Source organism: Acanthopagrus latus, chromosome 3 (assembly GCF_904848185.1).
Source record: "Acanthopagrus latus isolate v.2019 chromosome 3, fAcaLat1.1, whole genome shotgun sequence".
NCBI classification, from domain to species: domain Eukaryota; kingdom Metazoa; phylum Chordata; class Actinopteri; order Spariformes; family Sparidae; genus Acanthopagrus; species Acanthopagrus latus.
Genome location: NC_051041.1, coordinates 26,092,060 through 26,108,409, shown reverse-complemented (window position 1 = coordinate 26,108,409; position 16,350 = coordinate 26,092,060). Strand labels below are relative to the sequence as shown.

General features: G+C 40.0%; 1 protein-coding gene across 2 annotated transcripts in view; it reads right to left on the bottom strand.

The window, feature by feature from the left end:
- eepd1 (endonuclease/exonuclease/phosphatase family domain containing 1) overlaps positions 1 to 10,032 on the bottom strand; it is a 50,047-nt gene extending 40,015 nt beyond the window's left edge. Inside the window, exons 1-2 of one of the 2 annotated variants that reach the window (XM_037093750.1) lie at positions 9,821 to 10,032; positions 8,713 to 9,637 (exon numbers count right to left, since the gene is read on the bottom strand). In XM_037093750.1, coding sequence (XP_036949645.1) covers positions 8,713 to 9,560 — 848 coding nt within the window. In that variant the 5' untranslated portion in view covers positions 9,561 to 9,637; positions 9,821 to 10,032. The remainder of the gene's footprint in view (positions 1 to 8,712; positions 9,638 to 9,820) is intronic. The other variant, XM_037093749.1, reaches the window with a different exon arrangement.
- Positions 10,033 to 16,350: the final 6,318 nt, after the last annotated feature.

Below are 16,350 nucleotides of genomic sequence, written 5' to 3'. Positions count from 1 at the left end.
CTTGATTGACTCAACATTTTCCACAAATCACACTAGAATAAGATTGCCAGTCTGGAGGCTGCAATGTTCAGCAGACCATATTATACAATAGAATAGAACAGAATAGAATAGTATAGAACAGAATGAAATAAATGTTCATTAACATTTTTTCAGAAACAACAAAACACTGATAGCAGCCGGTGTTGTTTTTGGCAGCCATTCAAGATTTAGTCTTAGTCTTAGCCTTTTGACTAAAATGCTTTTTAGTTTTAGTCAAAAAACAGTTAAAATATGTTGGGAAAAAAAGTTGAAAAGTTGAAATATGGAGATGAAAGGATTCTGTCCAACAGCACTCTCCAATACTTATGGATTATATTTAAAATACATCCATATATCTGGGGGTAGACCTAAACATGTGACGTGACGTGAAGCTCGAAGTTGGGCAGAGAACAGTGACAACGAATTTGTCTTCAAAATAAGAGCTTTACATTGCACTCCACTGGAGTTTAGAACTGGGTTCTTAGCGGGGGGCTTTTAATTTGAAAGTAGCAACCGTTTATAGCTTTCTGCTACAACAACAAGCGGACAACGAAGATGGCTGAAATGTCATGCATTTTGAACGTCTGACAGTCTGACGTCTGAATGTCCGCGGTGAGTGGGGTCTTTAATAGTACAGCTGGCCGACAGAACAAACAACATAATGATAACTTTGCAGGTCTGCCAAGTAGTGGGGCTAAAAATGTTAAGTTTGTGTTTTAGGTTGGTAATGCAGGTAATGTAGTTGTTAAAATAACAAAGGTTCACCCTTTGGGGAGCATGGACGAGCTCAGCAAATATTAAATTCTAAGTAAGAGAGTCAGAGAAACTTTTGTATGCATTGTGGACACTCTGGCCAAAGGATGACAGTAAAAGAAGATAAAAAAAAGAGTTGATCCATGTGGATTGTAACATGCAAATAAAATTCTGATATCATAAAATAATGGCCACCCAGCAAAAATAAACCACGCAATACAGTAATAAAGCACACTGCCACTGGACAGGTGGATGATGTCTGGGTTTGGCGGTTGCCAGGAGAACTGTACTTGTCTGACTGCATTGTGCCAAGCGTAAAGTTTGGTGGAGGGAGGATTATGGTGTGTGATTGTTTTTCCAGGAGCTGGGCTTGGCCCTTTAGTTCCAGTGAAAGGAACTCTGAATGCTTCAGCATACTAAGAGATGTTGGACAATTCCATGCTCCCAACTTTGTGGGAACAGTTTGTGGATGCCCCCTTCCTGTTCCAACATGACTGTGCACTAGTGCATGAGAGAGTTAGTAGTAGTAGTAGTAGTAGTAGTAGTAGTATTTTTAAATCATGCATCGAAATCTACACAAAAAAACTGCTGCATCGAGATGCATCGATAATTGGTTTAGAATCGAATCATTGACCTCAGAATCAGAATTGAATCAAATCGTGAGGTGCCAAGACATTCCCACCTCTAGTGTTTCTGATCGTTTTCCCAGGCTATGAAGGGATTAAATGAGTGTGTCATGCAGCTGCCAGACTCCATGCCTGCCTATCTCAAAATACAGACCTACTGTACAGACCACACATGTTGGGTAAATCATTTTGACAGCTGCACTGAGCTTGTGTAGGTGGCAATCAACAGGATTTACAACCTCACACATGCAAACATAGATGTACACAGTGTCAGTCACTCACAGAACCTGGGAGTGGCTTTGCTGTGGGTTGAAATGTATTTTGTGTTTACAAAGAATGTGCAGAAATGTTTGGTAATTACCAGTTTCAAATCAACAGCTTGGTTAACACTGGAGAACATGTTTAAAATCAAAATCAAAAATACATTTGTTTCCACTAACCTGTAGCGCCTTTAATCCATTTAGATTATTTTGTTGCTGAATTTTGGAGGTTTTCTATAGAGATGACTCCCTTCTCAATATAATGGAACTAGTTGACAACCTACACATGGTGCTCAAAGTGTAAAAACAAATTATTTCAAAAACCGAACAACAATGACTCTTTCCAGAAATTATGATTTGGTTACTGTTTAATCCACAGACCTTGGTTTGAGAAGTAACATGAAGGGACTGTTTTCTTTCTACTGACCTGCACTGAATCACTGTGCATGCATCTGGATGAGATGCTCACACATATTAAAAGGGGGTGTCGGTAGTAGTATAGTCCTCCTCGGCTAAGTTGTAAAGTTGGCTAGCCTCTTGTTGATGAGTAAAAGCACACTTCCATCTGCTTCCATCTTAGAGTGAAGGGAGACATCTCTACAGCCAATATCAAAAATATATATTCATATCTAAAAAAAACTTATACCACAAAATCCTAAATGGATTAATAGCACTACAGGTAAGTAGTGTTGTCAACAGTAGTGTTCACTGGAATTTCCAATTTCGATTTTTTAATAAAATATTAACATAACAAGGTTTGTGTACTGTGTGTTAAGCACAACAACATCAAGGATAAACTACTTCAGACCAAGAGAGAAGAGACAGTGAGAGAGCAGGGCTGGTATCAGTATTGTTACTGGGGGAAATTATATAGTATTGAAACTGTTTCAAAGATTCAATATTGCCATTTATTGATATTTCAATGTTTTTTTTTTAAAAAAACAAACAAAAAAAACAATACAGGTAAGAGGAAAATATGCATAGAGAGTGATAAGAATGAATGGTCCCTTTAATGCATGGGTGGGGAACTTTTTTCCTATCGAGGGCCAACCTTTTTTTAAAGGTCCCATATTATGAAAAACACGTTTTCTCTGGTCTCTACATATATAAGCTGGTCCTCCCTGAGCCTGCCAACTCCCAGAATGAGGAAAGCAAATGATTTCTGCATGGTCTCTGCAGCCCACGCTATTGGGGAAATACAATAATATGATGTTTATGAATGTGTTCTTTAAAATGTGGAAGTTAAAGGCAAAAACGCATTTACATCTGTTATAGTGCCTACTATAGGCCAATTTGCATCAAATTTGGCAAAGAGCCTCTGGATGACTTCAGAAACAATTGGCTTAAGTTTGATGTTGAAAGCATTTATTTTGACCGAAATATGAAACCATATGTGTTTTTTTAACTAGCAAAAAAGATCGTTTGGTTATAACTAGAAGATTTTTTGGAGTGCCACAATTCTTTTGACAACTTTTCATCAGACACAAATGGAGAGTCTATGTGCAAAGTTTCAAGCAGATGGCGCATAAATTGTAGGAGGAGTTTGAAAAAGTAGGTTTTGCATATGTGGCAATTTAGCAAATAAAATGTGGAGCAGTGGGTGTGTCCTATGTCAGAAAACCCAGCTCTATCCAGGGAACATATGGCTATAAGGTTTGCGAATGTGTTATAATTTTTTTTGTATGGAAGAACTGTGTCCTATTCTATATGTACCATATAAATTTCAAAGCTCTCAGCATAATATTTTGGCTTGCATATGCGTTCCCTTGGCCCCTCGGGCTTGGACCCCTAATTACAATAGGGTTTCTAGCACCGCTGGTCCTAGGAAATGCGTCTGCTTGCATATGTGTTCCCTCGGCCCCTCAGGCTTGGCCCCCTAAAAAGTCAACAACATGTTCTTGGACTTGACGTTGTTTCTCGTATATTGTTTTCTATGCATGTTGTGTTTTCTAGGTGCAACCACACCCAGACTTTTTGGCTTTAGGGTGCATACACAAGCCAGTGCTGACTGCCATGATTATTAGTTTAATGCTGACCTTTCTATTGAACACACAGATAAATCAGAAGATACTTCTGGGAAATACAGCTCAGTTCAATGATTCCAACTACAGCACATTAAGTCCCTCCTATGTGCAGTCAGAAAAAAATTCAATGTGAAGGTAGCTTTTTTCAAAATCCATGACTCTTGTTTTATGTCTGACTCTGCTCTGTTTATGACAGAATAGTGATGTAATATGTTTAAAATAGAAAAAAAAATGTTAACACAATACACAGGTTCAGGATTCTGAAATAGAATACAATGGTCTATGTAAATGCAGCCTTTTACAGCTAGTCTTCAGTGATGGAGTGATGACAGCAACTGCCATTCGTACTCGACTGTCACTCAAAATTCTGCTTACAAGATATGGGAATGGTGAAGACAAGAAATGTGAAAGGCAGGAGAGTAAGTGCAGCTCATTGGGTTTGGATGTCAGTCAATATCATAGCTACAGATTCTGTTCAGTGCATGGGTACATGGTTTGAGAGCCTGTATTCTGCTGGAATGACGTAGATTGGTTTGGTATCTTTTGCTTTTCATTCTGTGCTGTTCTGAGGAAGCTGGTTTTAGTAGAAACTCTCCCCAGTGTGTGTATCATCATTTGCCCTGTCAGCAAGGTCAGAGGTCAACTACATACACAGCACCACTGAAAACAAACCCTTGTGACTTGACATTGTGATGGAAAAAGTATAAATGACCTTGAGTTACCTTGTGGCTTTAAGCTTCAGCTTGTTTGGCTCAGCAAACTTCATCTACATGATCAACAACCCAATTCCTCCTGTTGTTTGCATTACATTAATGAAAGGAAACAAAACATGTAAATAAAAAAAGACTGTGAGGGCCTTTTCTGTGTAGTTAAAAGTATTGCAAGATGTGATGTGTTACTCTGTACATTATCAGTCCTTGCAAGGGCCTTATCTTTTTAACTAAGACAAGCAAGGGACTAGTTAGGGAGGGTTATTAGTTACTGAGAGAAAAGACTTATCTTTTTGGCTTAAAAGGTCCAGTATTTTAGAATTTTTTTTATTATTGCAAATGTTGTAAAAGTCTCAAGTCTCAAAACACTCAATAGACAGAGAAATTAACACAGCTCATATTAAAAAACTGTACCTTTATACGAGCCGTCAGGACCTCCGTAAGGTTATTATGTCACAACCGCATAGTCACTGCCTTCAGCCACACCCCACGCACTGCTGTGGTTGTAGAACCACCTACAGAACCACCTACAGAGCTGATCTGGGAGCAATGGGTTGGTGCCTTGCTCAGGCCAATCAGACTAGACTGGACTTTTCAGGGGGCGAAGACATAGGGACAAAAAATTTAGTTTTCAGACATGATGATAGAGGTGCTGCAGTGATGGACAGTATAAAAAAGAAAATGTGATTATTTGATGTCATAACTTGGAATCTGGCAAAAAAAAAAAAAAAGCATATTTGGCCGTAGCCCATGAGCTTTCTCAAGCTTTCAGAATATCAGCAATATGCAATAATCCAGATGTACTAAATTTGATCATCGCATTTCAATATTTAAATACAGTAAATTCATCCTCTCAAATTATAGAACTAACGTGTCAACTAAAGTCATGTCAGTGCACTGCGAACTGCACCCTCATGTTTACTGACCTGGCTCATCTAGGATGATTCACACAAAAGGAAATCAGAGACAGATTAACAGATTTAAAAAAAATGTTGATGAGCCCATCATTCTTTGGGTAGTTTGCTTCCTCAGTTTTATGTTTTTCATTTCCTGTGTGACTTTAAATGTCATGTTTGGATGAAACTGTGGGGATGTTCTCTCTTGCAGTCCCACTTCAGTATTTAGACAGCGAAGATGGATGTAGTTTAGCAAGAATTAAATGCTTGCTTAACACAGCACTGCAAAAACACAGTGGATGTGCCGTGTAAATGTTTCATCACTGACAGAGCTGCATTCATCCCTATGACACAAAAAAACCCCCCTCAGACTGATGAATCACCCAAAAAACCTGAGTGAACGCTCCATAAACAGAAACATCTTCCTACAAACTGCCATGTAGAAAGAAAGGAGCAGATCCAACTGCAACACAGCTTTTTACAACTACAGCCACATTTGCTTTTAATCAAGTGAGTTCCTGTCAGCTCCCATCTACAACTTGAGCCATATTAACCCTGCTGTTCAGAGCCGGTGGCATCTTTTTTCATCCCTTCAACCCAGTGTGTGAGACTGACTAATGGCTGACTTATTATTAACATCGGCAAGCCTGGCAGGCTTTTATAGCTAAGTGCGGTTTGCCGTGTAACATTTGGTAGGCGGGAGTTCATTGAACTCTAGTAGCTCTCTGCTTGTGCCTGGAGGAAAGCCAGGAAGTGTGTAAACTCAGTCTGGATCTTGTGATTGCTCATACAGCAAAGCCCAAGCACTGTGCAAACACACAGTATCTCCTCCATGACGTCCTCCTCCTCCCTAACAATGATCCCTACAACATCAAAATTAGAATTGTTGGCGATGGCTTGGGAACACAGGAAATCGGAGGCATAAGTGAAGGAAGTCGTAAAGATTTATATGAGAGTGGGTGGATTTGATAGGAGGAGGGGAGGCAGATCTAACATGGTGCTAAATGTAATCAGACAGCTCTAAATAAAGAAAATAGCAAACAAACTGTGAATGTCATTGAACAGGACTGTAAATATGCCCAAACTACAAATTATGAATATGCCTGATTAGAGAATTGCATCTGGTATGGTGTTGTCAGCAAAGCCTTGTGTTTGTGTTTGTGGAGGAAGAAGAGAAGACAAAAGAATAAGAAAGTTCAGTAAATTGGTGAAATCACCGATAGCATCAATTACCATATGGCACTTAGCATCCAGGTCATGGTAATTCTGAGAAGCATCATCAACATCTTCAAAGAATATTAACAAAACAAACCCAACATTTTGAGACCACTTCCACAGAAGAGCTTTACTTTTTGAGATGTCATAATCAGACAACAGACCTGTAGTTTTTCATGTAAGGGTTCCTGTTATGTTTAGTGAAGTGTACGTGCTTCTTTTAAGCAAAATAACATAGAATGTAGAATGGTCAGATAGAGTTTGGTCTGTGGGCTTCTCCATATTCCATACAACATAATGTTGAGGAGCTAGAGTGGATCATGTGATGGCTGCATTGCAGAGGATACTAATTACACTAGCAGTGACAGTTTCAGATGTAGCAATATATACAGCAATAATGCTCCTCCCATGACCATGGCTCACCACCCAAGTAGGGTACTGCACAGCTCCAAACCCAAACCCACTGGTAACACCTTTCTCAAAGACTGTATTATGAACAAAGAATAATTGAGGAACATGGCAGCCACAACAGTCATATGAGCTGAACAAAGTAAATATCATTGTGTCATGTCTTGCTGAGTTATTTCAGGCCTGAGCTTACAGAGCTTTCAGGGAAGTAGTAGAGTGGTTGTTGTCAAGCAAATTCATGCAGAGTCCCTTTAAATTAATCTCATTATTCACTGACTGTGGAACCTGACACTAAAACACTGTTCTCAGAGTTTATCTGGGCAGATTAACCTGGGTTCACAAAGGGCCATTTTCCTGCTATGTGCAATACTGTTTCGCTCGGGGCAAAATAGCATGTTCACTGATTTCTCTTTACTTGTTTTTACTAATGAAATCCTGTCAAACAACAATGCTGCAATCAAATAATCAGAGATGTTGCATCACTCAAAGCTTGTCCCTGTTAGCTTAAAACAGGTTTGGCCCAGAAACTTGCTGCTTTGATACTGTTGCCTATGAGGAGCATATAATCAAAATCTCTTGCTTTATTGAATAAAAATACACACTTTGTTTTTTTGGTTGTTTTACTATTATTATGAAAGACTTTGAGTGGAAGAAAAAACTCAAACAATTTAGCTAAAAGATCTTTTTCAACCTTCTGCAGAGTGATGTCATTGATGTTCTTTAGATGGTACAAAAGATGTTCTGGTGTTTCTAATCACCTGCTGTAGAGCCTCCCTGTCCTGGGCAGTGATGAACCATGTCAGTTTGTGATGTTTCCAGTCAGGATGCTTTCTATTGCTCCTCAGTAAAAGTTTACCAGAATCTTGCCTCTTAATTCTCTGTAGGCAGTAGAGCATTTCTGTGCTTCTTTAACCAGGGTGGTACGGAGCCCCAGACATGACATGGTCAAAAAAACACTAAACAGTGGTCACAATATAGCTATAATGTGCACACAAAATACTAATTCATGGCCACAAATTAGTATTTTGTCAATACTGCCAATAAGTATAAGGTGCACATGAAGTACTCATTTTTGGCCACAGAGTAGGTATAGGGTGCGCACAAAATACTAATGAATAATATCAATATCATTCCTGGACAGCTGGGTAAGCAAATCGAGCGCACCTTCTCTAAAAACTGCAATAGCCTATGTGATGTCCTTAACTTGAGTGTCTTTTCTTATTCTGTAATAAACTCATAAACTCATTTGTGTGCGCAGGAGCTGCTGCACACACAAATGAGTTTACGGCTACACATTAGCACAATAAAACAAAGTTAAGCAACAGGATGAGAATAAAAAGTTCGTAAGTGAGATGTCAACAGATATGCTACCTGTTGTAACACAGTATCAATAATAGGCCTAATTAAATAATTGCCTATATACGGGATAACAAGATATTGACTAGAACAGAATAATTTGCGCTCAATGTTCTAACCCAGCTGTCCAGAAATTATGTTAAAATTATTCATTAGTATTTTGTGCGCACATTATACTTAGTTTAGTGTGTTTTTTAGACCCAAGAGGGCAGTTTAGTGTGTTTTGCCAACCAAGAGAGCACTTAGGCACACATTTTTCAACAACTGGGCCATGAGGGGGGGCGACCTACCCCCTGTGCACACCACTGTTCTCATACCAAAATGCGTCTACTTTGGCCTAGCTTCAGACATCTGGGGCTACTACACCAGGACATCTCTATCTGCTTATGTTTCATTTCAAAACACACTTTAGACAACAGGAATGAGAACAGTTAAGTTGTACTCACTCATTCTCCAGCAGGGTCATGCACACCACCTCTTTGACTCCAGGGTTGTTGGCCTTATCGCAGGAGCAGCCCTGCAGGCTCCAGGTGCCCAGGCGCACCACGGGCTTCCCGTCACGCAGGGCTGGCGGGGGCTCCACGATGGGACGCACAGAGATGATCTGGGTCGGTCCCCCAGGCGGGAGGTCCAGGTCGTCGATCATGAGACTGAATGAAGTCGGGCTGGGGTGGGACTTGGTGGTGCAAGTCAGCCCCCCGTTGGTGTTGGTAGATGGCGCCCTGGATCGCTCCACGAACACCTGGAAGCGGATTTTGTCCAGCAGGGAGCTGTTGATGTGATGGACCCTCACCAGGTCTTCGATGCTTTTGAACGGGCCATGATCCGCCCGGTACGCTACGATGTTCTTGGCTATTTTCTCCGTAATACCTCGGATGCTCATGAGCTGCGCCGGGGTCGCCGTGTTTATGTTCATCCCGGTACAGGACAGGTGATCCAGATCTTTTCGCAGGGAGGACGGAGAGTGCTGGGACGAACTTGTCCTGCTGGAGACGCATATTTCTAGTTTGATCACCTCCAGTTTGGTGGCACCGACACCGCTCACCAGAGCCAGGTCCTCTACCTTCTTAAACCCCCCGATACAGTCCCGGTACTCAACGATATTCTGCGCAACAGTGCGGTTGACTCCCGGTAGAGTCATGAGTTCCTCCTCGGTGGCTGTGTTGATGTTAAGCCGCTCCTGGTTCACCAGAATGTGGCCGAAGTTACACGCAGCGCTGAATTTGCGCTTTCCGCAGCTGAAGTCTGTGGGGTCCTTGGGGATGGAGCGGTGGCAGCCCAGACTCCCACCCATGGCTCCAGCGGGTCACCGGGGGCTCGGATGAGTAAAGAGGACAGGAGCAGACAGCGGGCCACGACAGAGAGGACAGGCTGAAAGAAGCAAACATGGAGAACACAGAAGTGACAGTCACACAGGTTCACACAGTCGTACACACAGACACCTCCTCCTTCCTTTTATAAGAGACTGCTTCATGTCAAAGGATATCGAACATCGGCACCACACTGCGGTTGTCAGGCTCAATCGTGGCTACATGCTGCATGTATGTCACATACCGGCTCGGCGTCTCTTTGCTCTCCTGCTGCCCGTCTTTCTCTGTGTGTCCTCAGGGGAGATAAGAGCTGGACAAGTAGGCTCCACGATAAACTTTGCCCGGTGACAGCTCGCTGTGTAGCTGTCCACAGGTCGGCCTCTACACACCCTCGTCCGACAGGGAGACGCTAGCACTCACACCGATATGGCTCACAACGCGTTTCAAGTCACAAATATTCAGACATGCAAATACCGGAAATCTTCAAAATAAAAGCATCCTAAATTAATAAAGCGATTGGGATTGTCCACATTTACATTTAGTATTCTTTAACGGTTATGTTTCTGTTATTGTAGTCTAGGCTATACAAGTCATACAAAATGTCATTCTTTATTTAATCTGTCATGCATCTTTTCAAGTGTGCTTCATTCGAGAATCTAAATGACTTAATAAATTAATGAATAAGGGAATGTAAGGCGCACATTATGAACATTTTTGTATTCATTTATTTCCTGTGCAATTTGCCTTCCCTGATTAAAAAACTGTTGTGATGATGTGGTTGGGAATAATTCTTTAGGCTGAAAAAAGCAGAGAAAAACTTAAAACAAAAAAAAAGAAAAGAAAAAAGACATTTTACAACCGTATTTCTTGAACATGTAATATTTCCCTTACATCTATCTATTGTATGTTCCTATTGTGGTGGGTGGGACAGACTGATAACCTAGTGAAAAAAAAAGTTCGTGTCAGTCCAGCTTTTATTTTGAAACTTTCTCCTGTTCTAAAATTTGAGTGCCTCCTCATCAGCAGCAGCTGGGGCAAGGTACACACACACACACACACACACACACACACACACACACACACACACACACACACACACACACACACACACACACACACACACACTAATTCAGGTCACTTCTGGGGAACTATTTACTCAGATTTAGGGTTCTTCCCCATTGGGAACACAGTTTTTGACAGTTATAGCTTTCAAAGACGATTTATAGAATTAAAACAAGGGGAAAAAATGGTCAGCTCATTCAGTGTTTGATTGTGGCCCACATCAATAGAAGGATGTAATTACCAGTATGGCTCCGTCTGCCCTGCTTCTGCCTGATTGAATTATCTCAGTATTATAATTTCAGATAAGCTGCATGCTTTGATTTCATTCTTAATCAACAAAGCCCACGATTGTCCATTGATTTTGTGCTTTCTCTCTTTTGTAGAGGTGTTGAAAAATTCATAAACATAACAGTCTCTCTTTTCTGGTCACAGATCAAATGGCTTTTAATGTATTCTGTGCAAACCAAAATATGAAACACAGACACAAGAAGACAAGTTATATGTTCATACACACACTGTGGGACCAACAAACATGTGCATGTTGATTTCAGTGAAAATAGTGTATTAGTTTCATGCAATGGTCGAAGGTTATAATATTTAATATGCCACACCAGCAATTTTCAAAAGGTGATTCAGAAAATCAAATGTCTTTTGATGTAATCTAATCAATCCACTAGGGTCCAGTTGATGGGGTGTTATATAAAGGGTCCTCCTGAGTGGGTCTATGGGCCAGAGAAGGGACATGACAGAGCGGCTGCTCAGCCGCCCTGAGCCGGCAAGCTTTGAAGAAGAGAGTCTGGTGCAGAGCTGGACCTTCTGGAGGAATAAACACCTAAAGTTGCATCAGATTCTGCTTTGATCTGGAGCTGTTTCCAGACAGACAGAGAGTTTAGGCACTACCTTTTAACTGTTGGGAATAAAAATTGGACTTATTCCTACCACTATCCTACCATGTTTATTAGTAATGCTCTATATTAAGGTCCTTGTTAAAAGCATTAATTAATAGTTAATATGTCAATTATTAAACCTTACAAGATGCTCATTAACATAAGCACGGCTGTATGAGGATTAATAATAGCATAATTAATGCATGTATTATGTTCTTATTACTTACTAACAACTATGTGTTGAACTTGTTAAGAAATTTAAGACTGCTTATCAACATAAATAAAATGCTTGACAACACTATACAAGCAGTAACACGTTTGCTATTGGTTTAAAAAAAAAAACACTTAATACTCATACTTCACATTTTTTATTGTTATTTTTCATCTGGATCTAAAGTGCCTCATATCAAGGCTAATAAATAGCAACTCCATTGAGAATAGGCATTACATATTGTTCTGGAGAGATCTGGAAAACTGCATGTTATGTTATGTTAAATATTATATTCAATTTCATTCATTTGATTCATTTTCTGCCAATAGTAGATCCTCCTAAACCCTACACACTGGACATTTACAATAGTTTAGTAAGGAGATTTAAGTTTAAAGAAGTCCTTTGGATTCTGGGGGCCCAGAGTAAGGTTCCAATAGTTCTCGATATACTCATGTGGGTTCTTTTGAGTGTGTCTGGAAGATTTACAGCCATGATGGCCCATTGCATAAATACTGGACATGGTCATCCTTTTCTTAATCCTCAGCTCTCATGCAACATGGATAAAGCAAACAATCTAAAGTACAGATATCATCCAAAAAATAATCTGCAAAATAACAGTGACCAGTTCTTGTCTTGTCATGTGGGCTGACACTTGGGCTTTTAGAGTACACCTCTGTAACTGGCTGAGGGCATCTTCACCTGGGGGATCAGAAAGGCACAGCTGGCCAATCAGCAAGGGGGAGGCCAAAGCAGACTAGTTGTCATACTGGGAAGGCTGTGGCGTGATGCTACAGTAAAGCAGTTTGCATGTGCATGTGTGTGGTGTCTATACAACAGCTTGGAGTCCAAAGGGTCCAGGTTTTGTTTAAATTAGGCCAGGGGATGGACAATTTAAAGGTTATGTCAATAAACAGAACCAAAATCAATCTTTTGAAATTGAGAATCTGTTGACTTCATCCAACATGGATATGATACTGGCAGATTGATTAGATACTATATTGTGGAACTAATCGATGTTTGTGGGGAGATCTCATTGCACTTATCTCCTGTTGCATTGTTTGTGAGTCAACAGTGGACAGGAAGTATACCTGAACCCAATCTGTTTCAAAAAAGCACAATCTCTGGCACACTCCCTGCATTCCTGAAAAACTTACCTCATTCTACTAAAACATATTGTTAACATTGTTTTTTATAATGTTTAATGTAAACTAAAGAGCTCCTTGAAGAATTACAAGAACTCAAGAAGTTACATCAAGGGGATACGAAGGATTACCACTGGTTATAAAAACTGAATGACCGGATTTTATGGATTTTGGCTTGTTTTATTCACTTTTATTTGTTTTTCGTTCTGTAAAGCATTTTGTGACTACATTTTGAACAGTGCTATTTAAATAAAGTTAGTCATTATTATTATCATTACAACATTACATTTTGACCAATATACTTGTTCATGTACTTGGTCACATAGTGTAGATCATTTTAACATTTAGCCAAGATCATCCTTGTTTATTCCCATCACAATTTTATTATATGACTTTATACAATAAGAACAGATGCAGTACACCAACAGTGCTAAACGTGATGTAAAGAAAACCAGCTTCGTACAATTTTGCGTTGACCATTGGCTGTTTGACTGAAGCACTTTATATTGTCACACTCAGCATGAGTGATTTTAGGAGCACAAGTTTGGTTTCCAAGAAAACTGGAAAACACCGGTTATGATACAGGGGAAAAAAAATTAACACAGTTAATGCCAGTCTATGCAAGGGCCAATACAAAAAGAGAAAAAGAAATTAACAAAAAATAAGGATTTTTTTCTTATGACTGAGGTAAATCACTGCAATTCATGGTTATACAATTTAAATTACAGGAGACGGAAAAGTATAACACCTACGGAGGAAAATCAGTGTGAGACCAAAATGAAAGAACTGAAAAGATACATACAAAAAAACAGTGCCTAAGGTAAGCTTCAGCCCGACGCTGTGTGCCAGAGTGCAGCTAGTAAAAGACTGATGTCTGTATTTGTTTTTTTGTTTTTTTGGGCATTAAACAGATATAGCACAGTACACTGCTGCATCCAGCATTCCCCAAGTAGAAGAATGACTGAACTCTGAATGTTGACCTTCAGTTTGTCATAAAGCACAGTGGCCATTTTTTAGCACTGTAGACTGACTCTGTCAGGAGGAACACGAGAATTAGTGAAGAACAACTGCTTAAAATGAGAGTCCAGACAATACTGCCCCCTGGCTTTCACTTGATTATTACATGGTCAAACAGTGTTCTATTTTCTTTCTGCTTAACCGTGAGGGTCGCAGGATGTTGCTGCTTTTTTCCCTCTAAGGGGTTGCGGCGCTTACTGGGGCCAAAATACTCAATGGGCTAAGGGCCAGGGTACACCCTGGATGAGTCACCAGCTGGATGAGTCGCCCTTACTGATGGCAGTGGTTGGCACCTTATGTGGCAGCCACACAAGGTGCCAACTGCACATCAGGAGCAACTTTGTTCAGTATCTTGCTCAAGGATACGACATGTAGCTCAGTCCTGCCCCAGGAGCAGGGATTCAAACCAACAACCTTCTGATCACTAGTCCACCAGCTCTACCCATTGAGCTACAGCCACCCCTGGTCAAACAGTGGTTTTGACAATCAAGGCTTGCAGTTTGCCAAAATAACAATACACTATAACATCAGGAAAGTCCCCCAGAGTTATTAAGATATTTTCTTCTTTGTGTTCTTCTCCAAGGTCCTGTAGACACAAGTGGAATAGAATAGTGGTCAGAGTATAATTTTTATATAATGATATTAGAAGATAAGAGAATTTTCTAAACACCTTATAATTGTCTCTTTGAATGTTCATGAGAGATGAGGCTTGACATAGAAGCATATTATATGGTATGACAGAAGCACATTTTATTTTTCCTCTCTGTTTATGCTTGAGCTCCTGCAGGCTTGACATATATCTGAAGCCATGCAGTTCAGTTATGCTGAATAGATAGCTTCAGCCTGGTCAAGACTGCCAACTAAGTGTTTCAGCTTTTACAAGTCTTCTCAATCCGTAACAATTGGCATTAACAAAATAATATTTAATCAATTAATTCTTCTCACAATCCACAATTTATAAAAATGCTGCGGTACAACAAGTTGAATATGTTCAGGACAGGCTACATGATGACTGAGAAGTGAATCGGATATTGGTAATATTTTAACAACATAAAAGTGCTGTGAAAGAGCAACAAAGTAATACCGATGTAGCAATGTACTTAAATAATGGAATATATTCAAATATTTTTATTAAGGTTTTGATAGGACAGATGTGAATTACAGACATCAGAATTACAATTATTCCGTATATATATGACCACGCACTGACTGAAGGAAAACATAAATGGATAAATAAGAGAGAATAAAAAAACAAACAAACAAGACAAAACAAATACAAAACAAATACAAACAAAAGAGAAAAAAAAACACATTACTACAATGGGGGGGTGAAGCGTCAGGGTTATCGTTATCTTGTGCAGGCAAAAGGAAAAATTCTCATTGAAATAGTCAATGAATGGCTGTCACACATTGTAGAATTTCTGAGTACAGCCTTGAGAGGAGTATCCCAAGTTCTCCAGCTTTAAATGTGCGAGTACTTCCGCAAGCCAGTGTTTATGTGTTGGAGCATTAGGGCTTTTCCAATTAACAAGAATTAATTTACTGGCAAGAAGTGTGTCAAAAGCAGCTATACTTGCTTGATTTACTGAGAGTATGATCCCTTCCAGTGAGGCACCGAGTATTGCCATAATTGGATTGGGGCTGATCCTTTTCTTACAAACATAGGAGATGCCATCAAAGATAGACGACCAGAGGGAGCTCAACACTGGGCATGACCAAAACATGTGGCCAAGGGTGGCCTCCACCTGGTGTCATCTTTCGCATCTTGGATCTACATCGGCCTATAGTTTAGCCAGTCTGCTCCGGGAGAGGTGAAGCCTGTGAAATATCTTAAACTGAATTAGACCATGTCTGATACAGATAGATGACGAGTTCACTCGATTTATTGCCAGTTGCCAGGTCACATCCGGTATCTGCAGATTAAGATCCTCCTCCCATTTGGTCTTTATATGGTGAAGGGAAGGAGCAGCTACATTTTGGATTGCATCTTATACAAATGAAACAAAGCCTTTTGTTTGTGGATCCCTGTTAAAACAATCATGGATCCAATCTTCCTCTATGGTTACTAGCGAAGGTAAAAAACATGTCTTAATGTAATTTCGAATCTGCAGAAAGAAGAGAAGAGAAGAGATATCTGAAGAAATGGATGTCTGGAATGTCAAAATGTACCTTTAGATAGTCAAATGAAATAAAAAGGCCATCTTTAAAGAAATCCTTTACACATATGAGACCTCTACTTTTCCACAGCTTAAATGCTGGATCTATGAGAGAGGGAGGAAAGAAGGGATTGGCAAGGATGGGACTTGATAGAAGTGGTTTCTTATGTCCAAAATGTACTCTGAATTGTGACCAGATTCAGAGGGAGTTCCCAATTATTGGATTATTTGTGTGGTAGCGCCTGCTAATCGGCATCGGAGCAAGGCAGCCAGTGAGTTGGGCGAGCTAGAGTGTTGTT